Consider the following 20,636-nt stretch of genomic DNA (forward strand, 5'->3'; position numbering starts at 1 on the left):
CTCTCTCTCTCTCTGTACACCAAGCTCCAGGGCAACGCCGCTCACTGTTACGTCTGCTCTGACAACCCCAGCCTGCTTCAGTCCAAATGAATGGACATGTACACGGGCAGAGAACCAGGCAGCCCAAGAATCTGGAGCAGATATTTGGCTAATGAATGCCACCGTCCATCACTGCATTATTTACAGAGAGGACTTTCTTAATGTCGTGTTGGCATGTCAACCAATTATCATGCTTTCTAGTTCAGACACTGCGGCTGCAGCCATGGCAACGACAGATAACAAAATATCTCTAAAAAGGAGAGCGTGAAAAGCTAACCGACTGCTCCAGCTGGCACACTCTCAGGATCGCTGCCATGAAACTTTTTGAGAGCTGGCTGCTCGCCCGCGGATGCTGACACAGCATCAGCTTACGCTCATGATTAGTGTGTTGCATTAGAACCGTGACTAATGGTCTATCAACGCTGGAGTGTGGCGTGCTTTCGCTGTTGCCTGCCACACGCTGTCAGTTTAATTTTATACTTTGTGTCCTGTGAATCATGGAGTTTTTAACAGAAGTTACAGGCAACTTTGCGCTGTGTATGGGAAGGCTTAGTTTGAAGAACTCATCATATTGTTCTCTCGTGAGGCAGTCGGAGCACTGTCATCTGACAATGAATGAGTATTTGGAGAAAAGATATGCATCAATAGACAGAATGATCCATAGCCAGAGGAAGACCCATGGGTCATGCTAGATGCTGTGATGCACGGATGATGCTGAGAGAAAATGAGAAGATGAGGGGCAGAGATTCTGCCTTTTAAGGATTATAGAGGAGAGTGCGGCTCATTGCTAAATAGAAAGGAAGCAAAAGAGCAGGAGAAGTGGTAGAAGGGAGGTGAAACAGTGTCAGAGAAGGCTGCGGGATTAGAGACAGGAAACAGACAGAACAGCAAGCGGGAGTGATCAACGGGACGCAAAAAGGGAGAAAGATGTTAAGATCAATGGAACAAAAAGAGAGCTGGAAAGAGGAAAGGAGACATGACTGTGAATTTTCTGATTACCTTCAATGACGTATTTCACAGTCAAACACAAATCAGTAGGAAAAAAGATGATATAAATACGACTACATCGTTTGGGTGTAAAATCTCAATCTCATTTTCTTTTCTTTTTTGCCTTTTCTTTTCCTCACAAGTCCTCGTCTTCTTCTTCTCTTCTCATCCCACTGTCACCATCCCTCCCGCTGTAGGGAGCCACCAAAGTACAGCGAGCCCGACTACAAACCACAGAGAACAAGCTCAAACGGGAGAACGACATCCGGGGGCCTTAAAAGTTGCAAATGATTTTTCTTCTCACCAAACTAGCTGTTGGACGTCCTTCATTACGCTTGTATTGTGCACGGAGGGGGCTGAATTATTCATGCTATCGCTAATGGCCTAAACGAGATATTCAGAGTAAATTCAAGTTTGTCTTCCCGGGAAGAAGCTTCAGGCATGGCGTCAAACAACAAAACAGGCATACTTTTGTAAAATAAATGCAAAAAAAAGCACACTTGCCAAATGAGTGAATGCAAGGGATTGAAATAGTTCATCAGTGCATGTGCACAAACACACACACAAGAACACTTGTATGACTTTTATTCACAGAGTACAATGAATTGCTTCCCTTTTGAATGCAGTTATCCTAAGTCGGTACCATTTGACATTGTGTCTGTATTGGTTTCTTGCCAAATGATAAACTGGAAGCAACACGCCCTATTGCTTCAGTATTAATGTGTTTAAACACGATACCAGGAAATACAACAGCATCTCAACTTCTTCATTTCTTTCTGTGTTGTGGCTCTAATGGTACTTACAGAGTAGGGCGAGCAGGAGTGTCGCGAGCAGCACGAGAAGGCTGGCGCGGTGGGAGTGACCAGAGCTGCAGTGCATCTTGTTCTTCTGACAGACGCACACTTGAATTTTGACCTCAGTGTTGTTGGACAAAGGGGGCACCCCCGAGTCAGTGATGAGCAACGGGAGCTGGTAGTTGGCTTTCTTCAGACTGTGCAAAAGCATGATTTGGGAGTGTGTGGCTGTGGGAGACACGCAGAAGAAGAGGGAGATTTAATAAAGGGAAAGCACAGTAATCCTCCATCCTGCATGTGTTGTCCATCTATTCTGCATTTAACAGCTGCCCATTTTGCAAGGCAGAACTAAATATGTGTATCTTAACACAAAACTTATATGCCTAAAGTACCGATAACTGTCTGCCAAGTCATTCATGACAACTGTAGCGAACACAATTTGGCACCACTAAGATTGTTACATTTTGTTGCATCACACTTTAAAATTCTTTCAGAGACACAAAAGGAAATTCTGGAGCCACCTCACTTCATGCTGATTTGTGCCACTATATGCAAAGCTGCACATTTCACTTGTCTGCAACGGCTGTTAACTCCAGTAAGGGGACTTTCAGTTTTGTATTTCATTTACATTGTCCAACTGTGTGCTCAAAACAATGTCGAACGGCAGCGGTAAACATTTCACAAAGGCAGAGGCCTTCCTTTTGTACGAATCAACCCCACTTCTCTGGCTCATCATTGTATTTTGATTTGTGCGGCATGAGATGCAGAATTTCCCAAAGTTCCTACACTCCCTGATCAGCGTGTGACAAATCCACCAACAGCTGACTGTCAGCACCATCAGGTTTCCCTCAGACAGACTCCTCCACAGGTGTTTTAGTGTAAACAATCACACTGTATTCATGTAGTGATTGTGTAATTGTACTAATCTGTTGAGGTATTTATCACGTTAACTCTTTACCCCACGTGCACGTTCAAAGTGATCACACATACAGATGGGTGAGAAATTAATGAGAGAAGCAATGTTAACTGTCTTAGTGAGTTGTTGTTCCACCACAAGCCCCCAGGTCAGCTTCAGTGTTTATATTTCACAAACGAGATATAACATTATAATTAGTGAGCGGTTAGAGAATTTGTTACCTCGGGGCAAAGCCAGGTTTTGTTTCCCAATGTTCCCCAATCTTTATACTGAGTTGGCTGCTAGTGGTACCTTCATATTTATGAATTAGTGGACATAGTGGTATCGACCTTCCCAAAGTGAAGAAGTGCATATGTCAAAATGACAAACTTTTTCTTTAATCTTTCCCCCATCTGTTTGTTAAAACTGAATAACTTTATCATAAAAAAGTAAGTGTTTATTCAAAGTTTTAATTACCTATTGGGTTAAGAAAATAAACAAATAAAATGTGTTATTGTTCATAAACCAGCTCATAACCAACTGAAGCAAGAAGGTTTAAAAGTTGTTGCATGGTAAAAGCTTTTAATAGTTATTTTTATAGAGATAAATACTGTTAAGTTATAACCACCAGGTCTCCTTCCTGTGGTTCCACACACACACACACACACACACACACACACACACACACGCCCAGCAGAGACGAGATGTGCACAGTGCCAGTCTATTTCACTGGGAGCGGGCTCTTTCTCTGCTGGCCCTATCTGTCTCTTCCAGCGGTGGTGATTGAGGAGTGTCTGTACCTCCCTCTCCCGCTGTCAGTCAAAGCGAATACCTCTGGGCAGGTTTTAGCTCGGCTCTGTCACTCACACAAACACAGACGGCACTCCTGGTCATGCAACCCTGAATCAATGTCTTGGTTGTCTGTCTATCCTCCTCTTCATCCTTCTATTATTTTACTCCTCATCCTTATCATGTGATCCGTACTATAGTTAAGGCTTATCTGCTCTGTAGTCAGCATGGATGGCTATAGAATTGCACTCAGGTCAATTGACCCTGGATTATTCTTGCAGTGCAATTGACTTTTGTTACTTTTTTCTCCCTTATCCTTCTCACACTTTCTTTTTCTTTGTGTGTTTGTATCCCTACATTCCCCAGGGTGCTTTTTGTTGTGAGAATGGACTCCAAGCTCATAAAATACTGATGATGAAAACACAGGAAGGAAAAAGTGACTTGTATACACGGCTATAACAAGTTAGGTGCCGTGTTCTGCCAAGGTTGTTGTTGGTGAACAAATGTACGAAAGATTTTTTGATTGTTGTTTTTCACATTTCAGTTCAGTTCAAGAGCATACACATCTCTTTTCAAAATGAAATACTCACAGTTGACCCTGGTAACCTTCCATGTTTTATCGAGGCCGAGCTGTTTTCCCAGTTCTATATTAAAGGGTGCTGCGTTGGGCGGGAGGTCATTGTCCCGCACCCCAACAATGGCCACGTTCCTATCGTGGGCGTCTTCACACACCTTCGCTTCCGATGGTACCACATAGGGGGCATTGTCATTGTAGTCTTCCAGGTGAATGACCAATGAGCCAGTGCCTGTGGCTGGAGGGCTGCCTGGAAACATACAAAATACACACATATGAGGGAAGGGAAAAGACAAAGGTGTTGATTGAATCACTCTGAAAAGCGTAGTGCACTGCTGTAGTCCTGGATGCTCCTCATTCTGTGCAGAATGTGAACGGTAACGATCTGTGCACATAAGAAAAGAGAAATAACAATGTGGCTGCAGTAAAACACGGTGTATGCATGATTATTCTAAAGTTAATTCTCTTTTAAATGTTTTTCATTCTGCCATGACGAAAAGTGTTAAAGCGAGACCTGATGCTTTAAAAGACCAAAATGCCAATAAAGCTAATAAGATCCATCCTGATCTCTTCTACTCCGCTGACCTAATTCAACCCAAACAAAACAAAACCGTCTATAATTTGAATGCCGGAAGAGCATGAATCACAGTGGCTCGTGTTTTGCAAGAGAACATTTTGACTTGGCACACAGCCTGCTTATGTGCTTGTATGAGATTACACCTTATTGCAGGATGCAGGGTTAAAAAGCAGCTCGGCTCTTCTCTATTACGGCTCTCTGTTTCACCGCGATTAGAGGTTATTAAAAAAAAATCCACACGCCATCCACAACAGCCCTAGAGGTCAGTCAGCAATTAACACCTAAAGACAAGATCTGTAATTGGAAAATGGGTCTCCTCCACCTTTTCAAGGTAAAAAATCATATATATTTGCAGACAATTTAGGACGGAGACCGGGGAACAAACAAGTCAAGATATATAATAAATGTCAATGAAAACCAGTCTGGGTTTACACGGTGACGCTGGAGAAAGCTGCACACGCTGAGCAGGAAATGTTCCCTCCATGAACTGCTGATTAGGTAAAGGTTAACTTTTTAGGACAAACAAAACAAAAAAAACAAACTAATGAGGCAAAACCACTGGGGTGTTTTCAAGTTGAAATATGACGAGTAGACTTCTTGGTAAATCCTTTCCAGTTTTATGACGGACAGTTTTAGTCAGAGACCAATCAGCATTTGAACCAGATATGAATAAAAGTGAGCTTTCTGATCCATCGCTGAGTGAATGCAGTTTCAAATGAGAACAGTGGCAGGTTTACCGCTCAAAAGCACTCATTTTGAAACAATGGGTTTAATTTCAGACAGAGACAGACAAAAGAATTTCTATCCAACCGTTGATTTTGTCCCCTGAAATGAGAGCGAGTTCAATGAGTTATCAATTGATAGTTGCTTATTTTAGGAGGTGATGCAATACCCCTACTTCCTGGTTCCATTCCATTTGCATAAATAATGATGTAATTAAATGAATTATAGATGAATGTTGAATGAAAATACATTTTTTCCAGCTTGTGGGCATATTGGGGTTGGTCTACAGATAAAATTAAAGGTTTATTAATAGTCTAAAGTTAGACTGATTAGTTTGACATCAGATGATCAATATCGCCTTCAGATACATTATTTCTGTCCATCCCAGCTCTTCAATCACAATATCAGCATTGGAAAGACATTGTTGCCTATTATGGTTTTGGACAGGTCTCGGCCTTCACTTGGTCTTGATTGCCTTGGACTTGGTTTTAACTCAGACCCGACTGGACCTCGGCTTGGTCTTGACTACAGCCCTGTTATCACTCCTATGTGCTGAATCGAGATTCAATTTTGAATCAGGAATCGTTTTTTGGATTAAATTTGTGGTCCCATGAACCTAAATGGAAGCGAATCGTGAGATAATGAATGACTCACACCCCTAGTAGTAAGTAAGTAAGCTAGTCAGCTGGACATGCTAATGATTTCAGCTTACATTAGATCAGATAAACCTACGATTCATGTCTTACACTTCTGCTCTTGTGTTTTTGGTTTTTAAAGAGGCTGAAAAAAGATTTCAGCCTCCAAACTCTTTACAAGTGGAGTATCTCTCTTATCTTCATGCACACCACTTCAACATGTGGAGAAAACCAAAGCTTGATGGGCCAGCCGTGTTTAATTACCATTGGGGGAGGGGGGAGGGTTTTAAGGAACGGTCAGTTATTTGAATGAATGCCACTGTATTACATTTAGAAACAAATCTAAGAGAATCTCAAACTCAAACACATTTGACACTTTGCTCTTTTACACTGACTTAGAATGGAGACCCACGCACTGGTGTAAGGTTACCATGATTTAGATGTCATATACAGTACACAACCTATGGGTGTAAACATGCACTGCAATAGACCTATCACATTCTGCAGGTCCCTGTGCATGAACTGCGTACATTGGAAAGTACCCCAGGCTATTAACAGCACTGTCAAATACACCTGTAAATAATTCAGGCGGAAAATGTCTCATCTCCATGCCGGGGCTTTTTATTCATGCACAACGTCTTAAACAGAAGCAACATAAAGTTGCCCAGGCTGCTAAATCCCTCTGGCAGGGCAATGGAGGCAAGTGTCGAAGTGCTAAATATTTACTATTTGTGCAAATGCATATACATACTGTATGTCAAGTGTAGTGGACACCTTAAAGGCATGAGTAGGTGCAGACTCTCAACTATAATGGCAGTTATCCAACTTCATACACACACAAAAAAGGGCCTACTCACCCTCCCTACATTCTCAACAACCCACACAACAAAAACAAAGCGAAATTACTCACAGTGCCAGAGCAAAAGAAGCAGCGACAACAGTGAGTTGATGTACTTCCATCAGATGTTTTGATGGTTGGCTGTAGCAAAACAATATTTTCATTCACAACAGAAGACTGACGAGAAATGAATGATGGATGGCAGAAGCAGAATGTCTTCTGTACACCTGCTGCTAAAACATTTTCTGCTCCACAACAGTCTGCAGGGAGTCGTATCTAAAGCTGTTCAGTGTTCATCAAATAATCATCACGGTCTGTTTGTTTGCTGAATTCAAAACTTTAATTTCATTCTCAGCGGTAAAGCCATCAGCAGACTGTGATCAGGAGAGATAGCCAGAAATTAGATGTAATGGTAGCGAGTTTGGAATTTCAACTGTATAATAATCGTGAAATGACTGCTTTTCTCTGAGCTCGGTTGATTTTCTAGATGGAGTCATGGAATGAAACAAAACAGCAAAAGGGCCCTTATTGTAGATAAGTACGGCTGTGACAAGAGGCGGATCAAGAGCAGGGAGGAATTACTGCAGCAAGATCAGATGAAAATGTGTTGAAAAGCAAATCAAAGACAGTGGCTCTTCAGGCGAGACCTTAGATAATCTATTATCACTCGACACCAAGAGCGTGAGGATGGGCTCGGATCCCCCCGTCAGTGAAAAAAGATGAACATTCCAACCCATTTGTGGTGGGAGAGGCCTTCTCTGTGCTTGGCTAGCTTTAAATGAAGCCGTTTGTCATAAATGAACATTCCCCACACCTAATCACTCTAATTCTCTGCTCCTCTCTTCTCCTACTCCTCCTTATCTCCTTTGCATCATGCCTATGTCATCATCAGCCTGCCATGGCATCAGTGGAGCTTGTCTGCTGGCCTCTATTTCACACCGTTTTGTCACTAAAGTTCTGATTTATGGATCTTTGCCGCTACAACGTGTCTACCCAACTCTGCGCGTTAGGCACTAAAACTTACATAAAAAGTAAAGTAGGTAATATTAAAAAGGACATGGGAGGATTTGCTGTGATGCCAAAAAGAACATGGTGATTTTCAGGGTGATGAAAATGTGCAAGAAAACTGTCCTCTCATTGTGTTATTGGAGTTGTTCAAAGTGAAAAATGAATTCATCGCGACATCAAGCTATTAAACTGTGCTGTCCAAGTAACAGAGGTTTCAATCGACAAGAACATTGCCATGAGGACAAAGGTCTTTGCTCTCTCTGCCTCTCAGGAAGTGTGTGTGTGTAATCCTGTAATGTTGTGTTTGTGTGTTATTTAAGGCTCGACACTCTTCCTCTAGTAACTCAGATAACGATTGCACTCTGAGTGACTTACTCAATTATTTTGTTGCTTTGGCAATTGCTACATTCCAAATGCAAATTGTCAGTCTCAATGGCCACAGCAAATAACTAGTAAATATAAGCTTTACCAGTTCTGCGGCCATATTTCCTTTCACAATGCACAATCCCAGTAAAACTCCGAGCTATATGTCTATGAACCTGTTATTATCAGGCTGTCTAATGGTTCTGTGTCATTATACGGCCATGATTGAAGATTTATTCATCTACTTTGTTTCTTTTAGTTATAGGAGACTTGAATGGCAACAATTTCATTAACAAGCCTACGTGCACGCTATACTCTGTGAGGCTGTACTTTGTTACAGCGGTTCTTCGAGCTAAATGCTTACGTCAGCATCCTAACATGAAGATATATTTACCACCACATTCATTTTTCCTGTATTTATTGACAAAACCAAACATTTGGACAAATACAATTTCTTACCTGATGGTGGCGCTACTGAGAATTAAGGAATCATCGAAATAGTTACAATTCTTCCTGAGGGGGACTTGAATGTCTGAACCAAATTTCACAGCAATCTGCCTCAAAGTGGCCCTGGAAGAGAAATCTGGGAATCACCAAAGTCAGTAGACTTCATCATCTCGGGACCAAAAATCTCTGCACAAATTGTCATGGCAATCCGTGCAATAACTGCTGAGAGACAGACAGACGTTGGCCTCCCTCGAGATGCTCTGCTAGCATGGCTAAAAATCTGCATCACCTACCCAGCGTATACAACAGGAAAGACATCTTCCCTCTTTATTGCAGTCCATCTCCCATTAGCTGTGGTTGACCCTGGGCAGGAGAGTGTTTTGTAAAACTGAATCCTAATGGTGCCTGCAAGTGAGTATGTTTTTTCAAATATAAAGTAACCCAATCATATTTGAGGCACTGACATTTTGTATGTTGGATTTTGTTAACTAATAACTGTAAGTGGAAATCCTTGCACTGTTATGCTCTGCAGCCCTTCTTTATGCAGGGTTTAAGTAGATTGCAGCGATGAAATCAGGATATTTTGAAATTTAAAAGCAAGTTACTTCTTTATTCAAGTGAAGAGTGTTTTTTTTGTGAAAAATTCGATAATAAATGATGTATTATTTTCAATGAAAAATGTAACAGTCCAAAGCTAAACTTAACTTCCCACACATAGGGCTTGATTCTGATAAATTGGTTTCAGAGCGAGAATTACACTAATTAACGAGTGAAATTAGGTTTAATTGTCTTCGTCAAAGGCCCTCTTCACTCTTAAGAGGAGCAAAGCCCTTGGGCCAGTTCAGGCAGACAACTCCAGCACCTGCGCTACAGTCACACATGACAAACTCTACAACAGTAAATGCATCATATACATATCCAAAGTACACTTTGCAATATGTCAGCCAATTAAAATGATTTGGTCTGGTCTGCTGCTACTGTACTAATCTTTTGCAAACTATTTCTGTAAAGCACCATCTAGAAATGCTTTTGCTGCTCTTGCCGTATTTCAAAAGCAGCACCTCCACCCTGCCACCACCTGTAGGCTTTCATTTAAAATGAGCTTGTACTAGTGGGGAGTGTCGAGGTCAAAGACTAGACACCAAATACAATCTCTGTATCTACAATACTCGGCACTATCACACAATAGGGGGACTGCACAGTCTGGTGATACCTTGCTATTGGAGACAAGCTATCATGTGGTCCTTTTTTTAAAAGCAAGAATATTGATTATGTGATAATAATAATATTTTAAACAATGAATGTTGGATGATGGTGATGTTGAAGCATTATCAGAAAAGTTTTGGGACTGCTGGAAGCTAACTAACTTGCTCTATTTCTGCTCAATTATGATGAACTGAAAATTCAACAAACAATAAAGTGTTGTGCTTCCAGACTGATGAAAAATATTGAAACAGCAGGCAAACCATTCAAATTGTATTCCATTAAAAAAATGTTTTATTTATTTTTTCTTCTTTTTTCCCCTAATCCCCCCCCCCCCCCTTTTAGATGTATTTTTTGTTTGTGTAGATATATATATAAATATATATATTATATATAATATTTATAGAGATATTTGTGTAGATGTACACACACGCACACATCCATCTATATACATTTTGCTGGACCTCCGTTTCTCACTATAGTCTTCAGTCTAAAGCTGTTATTCTCCTCAGTTTGCTCCTCTTTGTTTTTGTCCCTGTCTTACTTTGTGTCATTTCTTGGTAATATATGTGTTTATGTACTTGTCTGCACATGTATTGTACTAACCTTTCTACACAATAAAAAAAAAAGTATTCTGGTTAAGAAGAAAACAAATGAGCTGGTCTGCATCACTGGAGATTTACATAATGCCCAGTGGGAAGCACAAAAGATTGGATATAATAAAAACAATACAGATATGAAATTATTCCATCAGTTAATCCACTCAGCATAATCATGGTGAAAGTGGATATAATTTCCAATACATTTGTGAACACAGAAATAATTTCTATTTGTGATATTGTTATATTTAGACCACAATTACAGTATTTCAGAATACTATGTTCGTGGGATGGATTCAGTAAACTGTACTGTGAGGCATTTCTGCAAGGGCCACCTTCATCACCTCCAACCTCCTCCTTTAGGCTTTACGCTCCTGCTCCATCTCCATCGCCCAACCACTACACCCGCCACCTCTAACTCCACCTGCCCGTGGCTGGCAGTTAGACAGCCCTGTTATTCTACCGTCTGCCCAGAGATGGGAGGAGCAAGCAGCCTGATTGACTCCTGGGGCGGTCAGGGCTAATCCACAGCTACAGGCTGCAAACTAACCTTTCTTTCTCTCTCCTCCCTGCTGGCTCTCTGTCTAACCCCCAAACACTCTTTTTCTCCCAGCACTTTGGCTCTAGGCTAATGCTCTATTTATGTCTGACTGTCACTTTCTGTTGTTATCGCTTTATTTTTTCCTTTCTGTTGTCTGACTTTTTCCTCCCGCTGTTGTAGAAGAAGAAGGAAAGACAGGGTTGTGACCAGCAGCGGTTTGAAATGTACCAATTTCTGCCCCTGCACGGTGCGGTGAGTATAAAATCCATGATCTGTATGCAGTCTGTCAGTCCTCTTGGGGAGAAAATGTGTCGCAGCAGTGAAGTTTTATAAGAGGAGGTGAGGGCAGGGACCACAACAAATTTGAAGGGGGAAAAAGTACAGCCAGTTCCATTTTCATTTTTGGTAAGTCCTACATTTGATCAGTTTTTCTTACTGTGAAATAAGTCTGGCAAGTGCTCTGGCCACGAGTGAATTCACAGGATTAAAAAAAGCCCACTTGTAGAGTTCATCACCAAGGACAAGGCTGAAACAAGTCTATTCTTATCTGGCAACTTTTCTTTTTCAGATTAGAACAACCATTACATACCAGGACAGCTTGGGTACAAACAACCAGTGGATGATGCCCTTGGCTAGAAATATTCAGCGTTGTTATTAGTATGATTATTTTCCTCAGCCACATAAAAATGGGTGATGAAGGAAATGAAATAACAACAAGCAGGGACTAGAGGAAGCCAGGAGGCAGGGTCATGAGGAATGGCTCATTGGAAAATGTCACAATACATCATGCTGCAGCTAAACAGTCAGGAAGACTGATTCCCAGGTGGACCACAGGAAGGTAATAGAGGAGAAAGAGAAAAGACAAATGAAGGCAACATCTAAAATGAGAAAGAGAGATAAGAGCAGCATTACATGATTATATGAGATGTATGCCATGCCAGCAAAATTGACTGAAATCGAGATAATTCTAAAACAGCCAATACCTTACTCTTTACCACAACTTGCAGATACAGTAACAGCACAATACTGAGACATCCTCTACTGCAACAGCTTCCCTGAGTCCATTCTTGTGAAAACTGTTCACAACTCCATTCAAACACATCTTGCTGCAGTATGGGCCATAATGAGTTCACATTACATTAACCCTCTATGGCATGACTCTTTATTTTGGGGAGTAAAAAATATTTCACCCCATTTTTGGGGAGCTTAGGGGCACCTGATAATATATCAATCATAAAATGTGTCCCGTCCGCCACCTCAGCCAGATTTTGTTTTGTTGCTTCAGGGCGACAATTAGACACGATGGGTATAACACCAAGGTTTGTCATAGTACATATGATAAGAGGAATAGGGAAAACAAGCAAAAGTTTTATTTTCACGACATCAACCTGTAAACCAACATCTAAATTACAGTGTGTAAGTTACCTCTACCATCCTTTGCTCTCACTATAATACTGAAGGATACAGCATCCTATCTGGTTCAGTATTTTCCACTTCCCCTCTATCCATCTTGCCACTGCGCGAGTCCCAGACCTTGTTAAAACTCCCTTCAGATAACCCAATTCATTCTGTCCCATCACTCATCAGTCTCCTCAGGGCTTCGGCAAACACTATCACATGACGCCCCGCTAATCTTATTGGCTGATCGGAACTGTAAATGAACCCAGCCAGAGCCAATTACAAAAGGCACAAGTCATTAAGAGAGATGACTTCGGGGAGAGAAGCGGTGCTGGGGACAGGTGCATCGCAAATTACTTTCAGAATAGAGTTTGGGTTATCAGTTGCTGGCTAATATGCCAAGTGATTGGAGAAGGAAGGCATTGATACGGCTTAAAGTAGGCTTACACCGCAAGCCCTTTCTTCTGGTAATTAAACACCTAAATTGCCCTCCTTGGGAGATTTCCTGTTTTGGTCTGCTCCCAGAAAAACTTTGCAACAGGATTATTACTGTGATAAGGTGTCGGATCAAAATGAAAAAAATAAAGTGTCTACAAATCTAAGTGAAACCACTTTAATTAAGTTTGTTAAACTCACAGTATTCACAGCATTTTATTTAAGCAAGATCTAATGGCCTAATGGGCCAATATGAGATTTTAAAAAAGCAAATTTTAAGCTCCACAATTAGTTACACATTCAAAAATGATTAAAGGCCCTATACAGGCACCTGTTCTCCCCTCTGCCTACACCTGCTCCCCACTCCTACATTGTCTAAAGGACTTTTTCACAGCAAACATTTTGAGCTCAAGTGTAAATAATACAGATGAATGATGGCTGAATTCCATTTAGCTTCTTTGGCTTCAGGGTCCTGGCATACTAGCCCACTGCCTGACTTCCATGGTTTACTGGGACAATTGAAATTGTTATTATGTAATTATTTATTAGAAAATGTTGCGTTATTGGAAATGTGGGCTTCTCCTACAATCACAAGTGCCGTTGGATATATCCTAAATATCTTAATTGCAATCACATTTCCCTCAATAGCATCTGGTGGAAGGGTCTTCGTCCCTCGCACTACGAGGAGAGAGTAATCTAGAAAACACATCTTTACAGAAATGAGACATCCTTTCCTCTGAACCGTCTTCTCAAGTGACAGCTGTTTTTGATAACCACAGCACAGCTGGATCAGATGTCAGTCGGCTTCAACAGCTCTGTAGCTACTTCTGATGTTTTAGATTTTGTATTTGCACGTACCACACTGTCCAAATAATAATAACATTCACGTTCAAGTCAGGAGTGAGGAACGATCAAATAACGGAACTCACTAGGAGGTACTCACTGTCACTTTAAAAGCCCGAACCAATCAGCCAGGCCAGGTCAGCCAGGTGTAAATGCAATGTGTAGTGCCTGACCATATTCTTAGAAAAAAATAATAAAATGCAGAGCAAGTTGAAATCCTCCTGATAGCTTAAACAAGCTCAGCCAATAACGCAAAAACGCAAAATTCGCCGCATTCGCAGGCATTGAAAATGATCAACTGCCGAGAAATATGCGTGACGCTGTTAGGCACCTTAAAGCATATCAGCGTTAAGGTGCTCCTCCTGTCATCACTGCCGTAGTCGTTCACCCAGAGCTCTACGATACCTGATATTACTAGTGATCGAACAAAACTATGTATAAATGTATGTGTATAAACCATATGGTACAAACAATGAAAAAGACGCTGCCGTATTCGCTCCTAGATGTTAATTTGAGTGTTGATGGAGCTGATACAATGTTAGCATAGCCTAGCACTGATCGATCCGAGCTCCATTGAGAAAAAAACAAGTATTTTAAAAGTTATTTGCTTGTCGTCTTGTGGAGAAAACTAACAAAACATGAATTCAGACTTTTTACAAATCGGCATTATGATTTATGATAGTAGTTATGATTTATGATAGTTATGATAGTTATTTCGGCATCCTTTCTGTCCATTTATTGCAATTAAATCGCAGCCAAATCAGTTTATTTTGGGTTCATACAGCTGTAGTAAACCAGCCAACGTGGCTTGCTAGACACAGTGAATACACCTTGATGAAATTCACCGATCGCCTCCGGATGATGTTATGAACCCAGACAAGAAGGCGTTTATTTCCCCGGGATATCTGTGACTTTCAGAAACAAGTACTAAGCAGAAATAGTGGTTATTTTTTCCATGGTTGATGGTGGAAATAAATGTCTTAGTTGAATATGGCTTCCGTGGAGATAAGCCACTCCTCCTCTCCGGCACGTCGAGTGCGAATGAAGGGAAGGAGGTGAATAACAACAAATGATCCCGCGAGTAAACCCTGTGAGTAACACCAATTTGCATTTGGTGTGAACGCACCATTAGGCTGCACTTATGCACAGTGGTGCTTTGAGCTAAATGTGAATGTCAGCCTGATAAAATACTCACAGTGACAATGCTAATATGTTGATGTAAAGCAGGTATATTGTGAACGGTGTACACCATCTTAGTTAATTGTCAGCATGCTAATGTTTCATAATCAGCACTTAACACAAAGAACAGCTGAGGCTGATGGAAATGTTACTATTTTTTCAGGTATTTGGTCATCGACCAAAGCATTGGACAGATATATAGGTCATAGATCTGATGATTGCTTGTGAGGAAAAGTCAGGGGATCATAAAATTTACCAAATTTCAATAGCTCAAAAAATTTCAAAACCACATCAGTCAACCTCATGGTGGCACTAAGTCAGGGATTACCTAGTTCTGTATGATTCATCATGTGGGAACAACGCATGTGGTAAACGTTAATGGCATTCCATCCAATAGCTGTGATATTTCCGTCGACTTGTGTCTATTGGCAGTTTTAGCCCATGAGCGTGAGCCTTGGCGGTTATTGACTTTGGTGACATCATGCAAATCCCAGCCGAGCTCCACCAAGCTTCAACGTGAGCAGAGGTTTAATCAGCCAGAGTTATAAAAGACACCTGTGCTTGGCCATTTTTATTCCACTCTAAAGTTTCTGAATTATCTGTCTACAAAATGAAATTTCCCAAACAGTAAGCAGGTCAGTAAGCATCTTCGCGTCGCATTGAGTTGAACTTTGGTGAACTTTCAGGCAAATATGGCCCATCTGGTCACCTGCCTGCATTTGTGCATATGTGAATATGCCCCGGGGAAGATGAAGGTATTATTTTGAGTTTGTCTCAGTCAAAGGTGTAAAGAACATTGCCGTTCTTTGTAGACTTTGTGCAGAAATTGCTTTCAAGGTGCAAAGTATATCGAAGCTGATATGACAGCACAACCAGGCCAGAGAAATTCTGTGCCGATTCTACGTGAAAGGTGTTAATTGAGGTGGCCTATATAGTGACAAAGAAGCTGTGAGGCTGGGTAATTAAAACACCATAAAGCCCTGCATGTCACACTGTCATCATATTCTGACATACACATATGGTGCCTTTAACTCCTCACCAGGAACCAAGCCTCTGACAGATCTCCTATGTTGGTCTAATGAAATCGAGAAACTGAAAAAAAATCTGTGATTCCATCCTCTGACTTCATCTTTCATTATCTACCCCTCTCTATCTCTACCCACTCATCTCATGTGGTTTGGATCCCTGTCATTAAAACTACACCCAAATCTGTTCATATCTCCACAGAGGAAGCCAACGTGGGGGGGGGGGGGACTTTTAAAATTGTAGTTTGAGTATACTTACTTTCCACATGACCAAGAGTTTCAGTATTCTACAAAACAAGTATCCTGGTATCACTGCACTCAAACAGAGGCTCTCTTGCTGAGTTTGGCAGAGGCGTGTTTGCTTTAGCGTGCCAGGTCCAGCGATCACTTCTGATCTGTGGATGAATCAGTATTCCAAGGACACGAGAGAGGCAGGGCCTGATAACGGCCACAACAGAGAGAGACGTCTCTTCCCTGGCGAAGCTGAACAACGGTATTCTTTAATCACAGAAGTGATCCTGTTTACAAGGTGGCGACTTCCCCAAGAGGTTCAAGTCGAGACATGAAAGACAAAGGCGGTCATGGAGGGACAGGAAGAGGGAGACAGAGGTTGAGTTGGTGCTACTAAAGTGCTAAAGTGAGAAAGACACAGTGTGTATTTGGGGTTAATGAAGCAATGCGGCAAGACAGGGGAGGCAACAGAAGGCAAGACAGTGTCTAGCTGTGATCTGCTGCACATTCTTGAGCATATCCCATTACACTGCCATTATCCTGGGTCAAGATGCCTTGATTCCACACCCTCACGCTGGCGTCACCTCTGTCTACTGCTCCACAGGGTCATAATTGATTGGCTGGGCAAGAACACATTTCAGTGAGGTAGTTAACCTGCTTGCCTCTGCGTCTCTTTCTCCATATAGGGATTGACACGAGACATCTACATATATAGTATGTATATATATATACTTTGGAGTGAAAGTGAAGTACAAGGAAGAGGCAAGTAAACACATCCAAAATTCATATAAGCCTGTTTTGGTCAAATGACAGCACCTTTGCTCTTCCTCTCTCATTTTCCAAAAATGTACTTCATTCCTTTCTCCAGTCTTTTTAATTTTCACCTTTCACTTTTCTCCCCAAGTCTCTGAAGCTTGTGTCAGTTTCTTCCATAGTTCTCTTTTTGTCTCCTTGACACTGAGCCTTCCTTTACTATATTTGATATTCTATTAGACAGAATCTGCTCTTCAGCTTGTGCTCTCTGGGCTCTTGTAGAATGGATTCTTTGGAAAGTTAGAGAAGTCCTGTCATGGCTGATTTCTAGCATTTACTATGTCTCTTTCTGCTAACAGATCAGTACCAAATCCCCTATTAATGAAACATTGATTTATCAATAGCTAAATCCGGGTTTATGGGAGTTTCTTTATACATTCAAAAGCCAGAGCTGGAGAACTAAACGATTGAGCTATCTGTAAACACTGACAGTCATCTTCACAAATGTTAAAGACTTCTGTTTTCTATTCTGTTCTTGGCCAGCGGATTGTAGCGCACTGGGCTGACACACTGGCTCATTGTGCTTTAATATTCAGTTTGGGGGAGCCCGATCACAGCTGGCTAAGGAAACAACATGAGTCTATCTATCTGCGTTCAGCCTGCCAGGCTGCCTCACTGTGTGCTTCTGACATGACAGACAGTTAGCATGTGAAACCATTGTGTCTGTGCTGGCCTGAAACAGGGAAATTACTCAGCCCATTAAAGCAATGAGCGGCACACTGGTTCCCAGCACTTAGTATGGCAATGAGGCGGCACAGTGGTGGACACCGTACACGAAGATGGACACATGTAGATGCACAGAATGGTGTGCCTGCACGTGCGCACACACACACACTCACACACACACACACACACACACACACACACACACACACACACACACATCTCTGCTACTGACAGCCAACTACCACTGTCAGTCTTTCTCTCTCTTTTGAGGGAAGAGATGATGAACCTATTATGTGGACCTGTCACAGAGCGATGCACAGATACTACACACATGCTGCACACACACACACACGCACACACAGTCCTATTTAATTTTACATCCATCTGAGCAGCAAAGCGATTTGTTTTCTGTGACCCGTTAGAATTCAGCGTCTCCTCTCTCCTTTTGCCTCCTGCTTTTGATTTAAACCAGAGGGGATGTGATCTGACTGTGATGAATGGTGAGTCTTATCACACTGCTAGGTCTTAGTGCGTGAATGTGTGTGTAATACTTAATATTCCTGTACTTAACAAATGTCGCTTTGACTCTGTCGAGGTTGGCTAACTGTTGACACACGCACACACACACACACACACCCTGAGTTCTAAATGGAGGTCACTCCTCCGTACGTCCACGTGTTCAAAGCAAACACTGCTCAGCTCTTTTGTGCATAACTTAAGAGTATTTAATAGGGGGTTTGGTGACAGCACTCACTGAAGATTGCATGTGTGTGAGTATGTGTGTGTGTGTGTGTGCCGCCGCGTTTCACACGATTGGGGCTTTGATAAATTATTCATGCCTCCCAATGACAAATGGTTCCCACCAGGAGGCGGTTTAACATTTAAATGAGGAGCAGGAGAAAACTTTGAACCACAACACACAGCAGTGAGTGGATACGCAAGGAGCAGGCTAGAGAGGCAACGAGTGTACCCGGACAAAGACTTGAAAAAAAACAGGATGAACACACAACATCAAATCACCTACACACAAACGCACAGATCCGACACGGAATATAAAAAACTAATGTGAAGGAAGGAGAAGGGGGTAAGATGCTGGAACAGCTGGTGTCCCGGCGGGGAATCATAGAGCAGAAGAGAATTTGTTGGCGTGCAAAACCAGCAGCTACTGATGAGAGTTTATATAAACAGCCTGTCAAGCCCTCTGCTCTGGTTGGAACAATATCTCCTCAAACAATACCGCGCCACTCTGCCGGCCTGCCAGGTTCCTGCTGCCCAGGCAGCACTGGGTTGTGGCTTTTTTTAAACTCAGAAACAGAAACTCGTGATGGGAGGAGGGACACAATGTGCACAAATACAGATGCAGTGATGAAGGTGAGCCCCGGTGGATGCAAATAAACAGACACGCTTACACTCAGGCATGCACACACATGCATGCATGTATGTGCGCACACAGTGACAATCACACATCCATTGAAGCCTACAACTTCACACGCCATGGAGTGACAAATGGCCCTGTCTGCCTCTCCTGCAAATGCAGTTGATTGCTATGGGAACAGAGTGTACCCTCCAGACTAGAGACTCACTGCTGTGGATTCTCCAGCGGAGATGACCTCTGACCTTGACCCTAACATTATCATTACCTCACTACCTTGTTGAATCCCCCCAGATCCTGTGTTCTTCTCTTCCCTTCTCTTCCATTTGTCCTATTTTTGTCTACCGTCTTAGCATCTCTTCCTTGAACCAGACTCCCTGCCTTCCCAATAGTGTGTGCGCTCCATGGTTCACCATATGTTGCAGCCCGGAGTCCTGCTCCAGCTGACCTGCCCTCATGCTGTTAACCAGAAACTACAGTCAATCTGTTGCTATACTCACGCAAAACATTTACCAAGAGTATACTTCCCATTTAGAGCTAGCACACAAGGTCAAATCGGCTTAAACCGGGGCGGACCACGACAAAGGGGAGAATATTTACTTCAGGAAAACTCTCACACTTTCAGTTATACACCGCAAGAATCAAGGTTGCTGGCAGCATATTTTCAGTTTGAGAAGTATTAATTATGTGAATATGTAATTCAATGGCCGATAGATAGTAGATTATCACGTGTTGTGAAATTTACCTAGAAAAACGGTACATGAATATAATGTAATGCTGTTTGAGTCACACTTTAGTACCTGTTGCGTTCCATCGATTTTTCTCCTTTTTCAGAATGGTTTTCCCAATTATCTTTTTGTGTACAAGTGCTTCTCATATATGCCCCGCCTTTAACCTCCTCCCTTTCTGTTTGACACAGGTCTATTGCTCACTCTCACCCTCCTCCTCTTACGTGCAGGTTAGATGGGTATTTATCTGAGGTTTCCACATAAAGATAAAGATGAAGATGTCTGAGTCAATCGATATCCTGTTGGTAGTCTACATAGGTGGGTCGTCATACAATCATTGTGCAGATCGCTGTGGGGAAGGAGCAAATTTGTCCTGTCAATGACAGAGAAGCGAGAGAGTCGAGGTAGGGGTCGAGTGTATATCAGCATTCTGCTCACATTTTAACCCCGTGCACACACACTGCATGCATGCAAGCATCAATTCAGTGGGCTGTTAAAGGTCTGGGTGCAGTGATATTTATGGTTCTCGTTACTTATATCTGTGTAGAGTATTGGCCTAGGAGCAGAATGGACCAAGTGCCTCTAATCTATCACGTTTTTAAATGTTGGGCATACATAGGATTGAGTGCGGTTTGAGTTTTATGGTTTGGCTGAAGGGTTGGCAATGTCGGTCCACCTCATGTCTGAAATATCTCTACAATCTATCATTGGATGGATTGCTGTACAGATCAAGATGCGCTGACTTTTATTCTAGCACTACCAGTTGACATTTTTGGGTTTAGTCAAATGTCTCGACTATTGAATGTATTGCCATGAAATTAGGGACAAAGATTTATGTATCACCTCAAGGTGCATTGTAATAACTTCAGTGATCCTGGGCCTTATAGTGTAGTGCCATCATCTGGTCAAACTTCTAACGTGTCCAACAATTTGG

The 20,636-nt window shown here is 42.0% G+C and overlaps 1 protein-coding gene across 1 annotated transcript in view; it reads right to left on the reverse strand.

The window, feature by feature from the left end:
• Nucleotides 1-77: 77 nt before the first annotated feature.
• The window catches only part of cdh13 (cadherin 13, H-cadherin (heart)), a 290,291-nt gene continuing 269,732 nt past the window's right edge, over nt 78-20,636 (reverse strand). Inside the window, exons 13-14 of the mRNA XM_031857204.1 lie at nt 4,095-4,328; nt 78-2,048 (exon numbers count right to left, since the gene is read on the reverse strand). Of these exons, the coding sequence (XP_031713064.1) occupies nt 1,816-2,048; nt 4,095-4,328 (467 nt within the window). The 3' untranslated portion in view covers nt 78-1,815. The remainder of the gene's footprint in view (nt 2,049-4,094; nt 4,329-20,636) is intronic.

This window comes from Anarrhichthys ocellatus, unplaced genomic scaffold, assembly GCF_004355925.1.
Source record: "Anarrhichthys ocellatus isolate YVR2014 unplaced genomic scaffold, GSC_Weel_1.0 scaffold2, whole genome shotgun sequence".
NCBI classification, from domain to species: Eukaryota; Metazoa; Chordata; class Actinopteri; order Perciformes; family Anarhichadidae; genus Anarrhichthys; species Anarrhichthys ocellatus.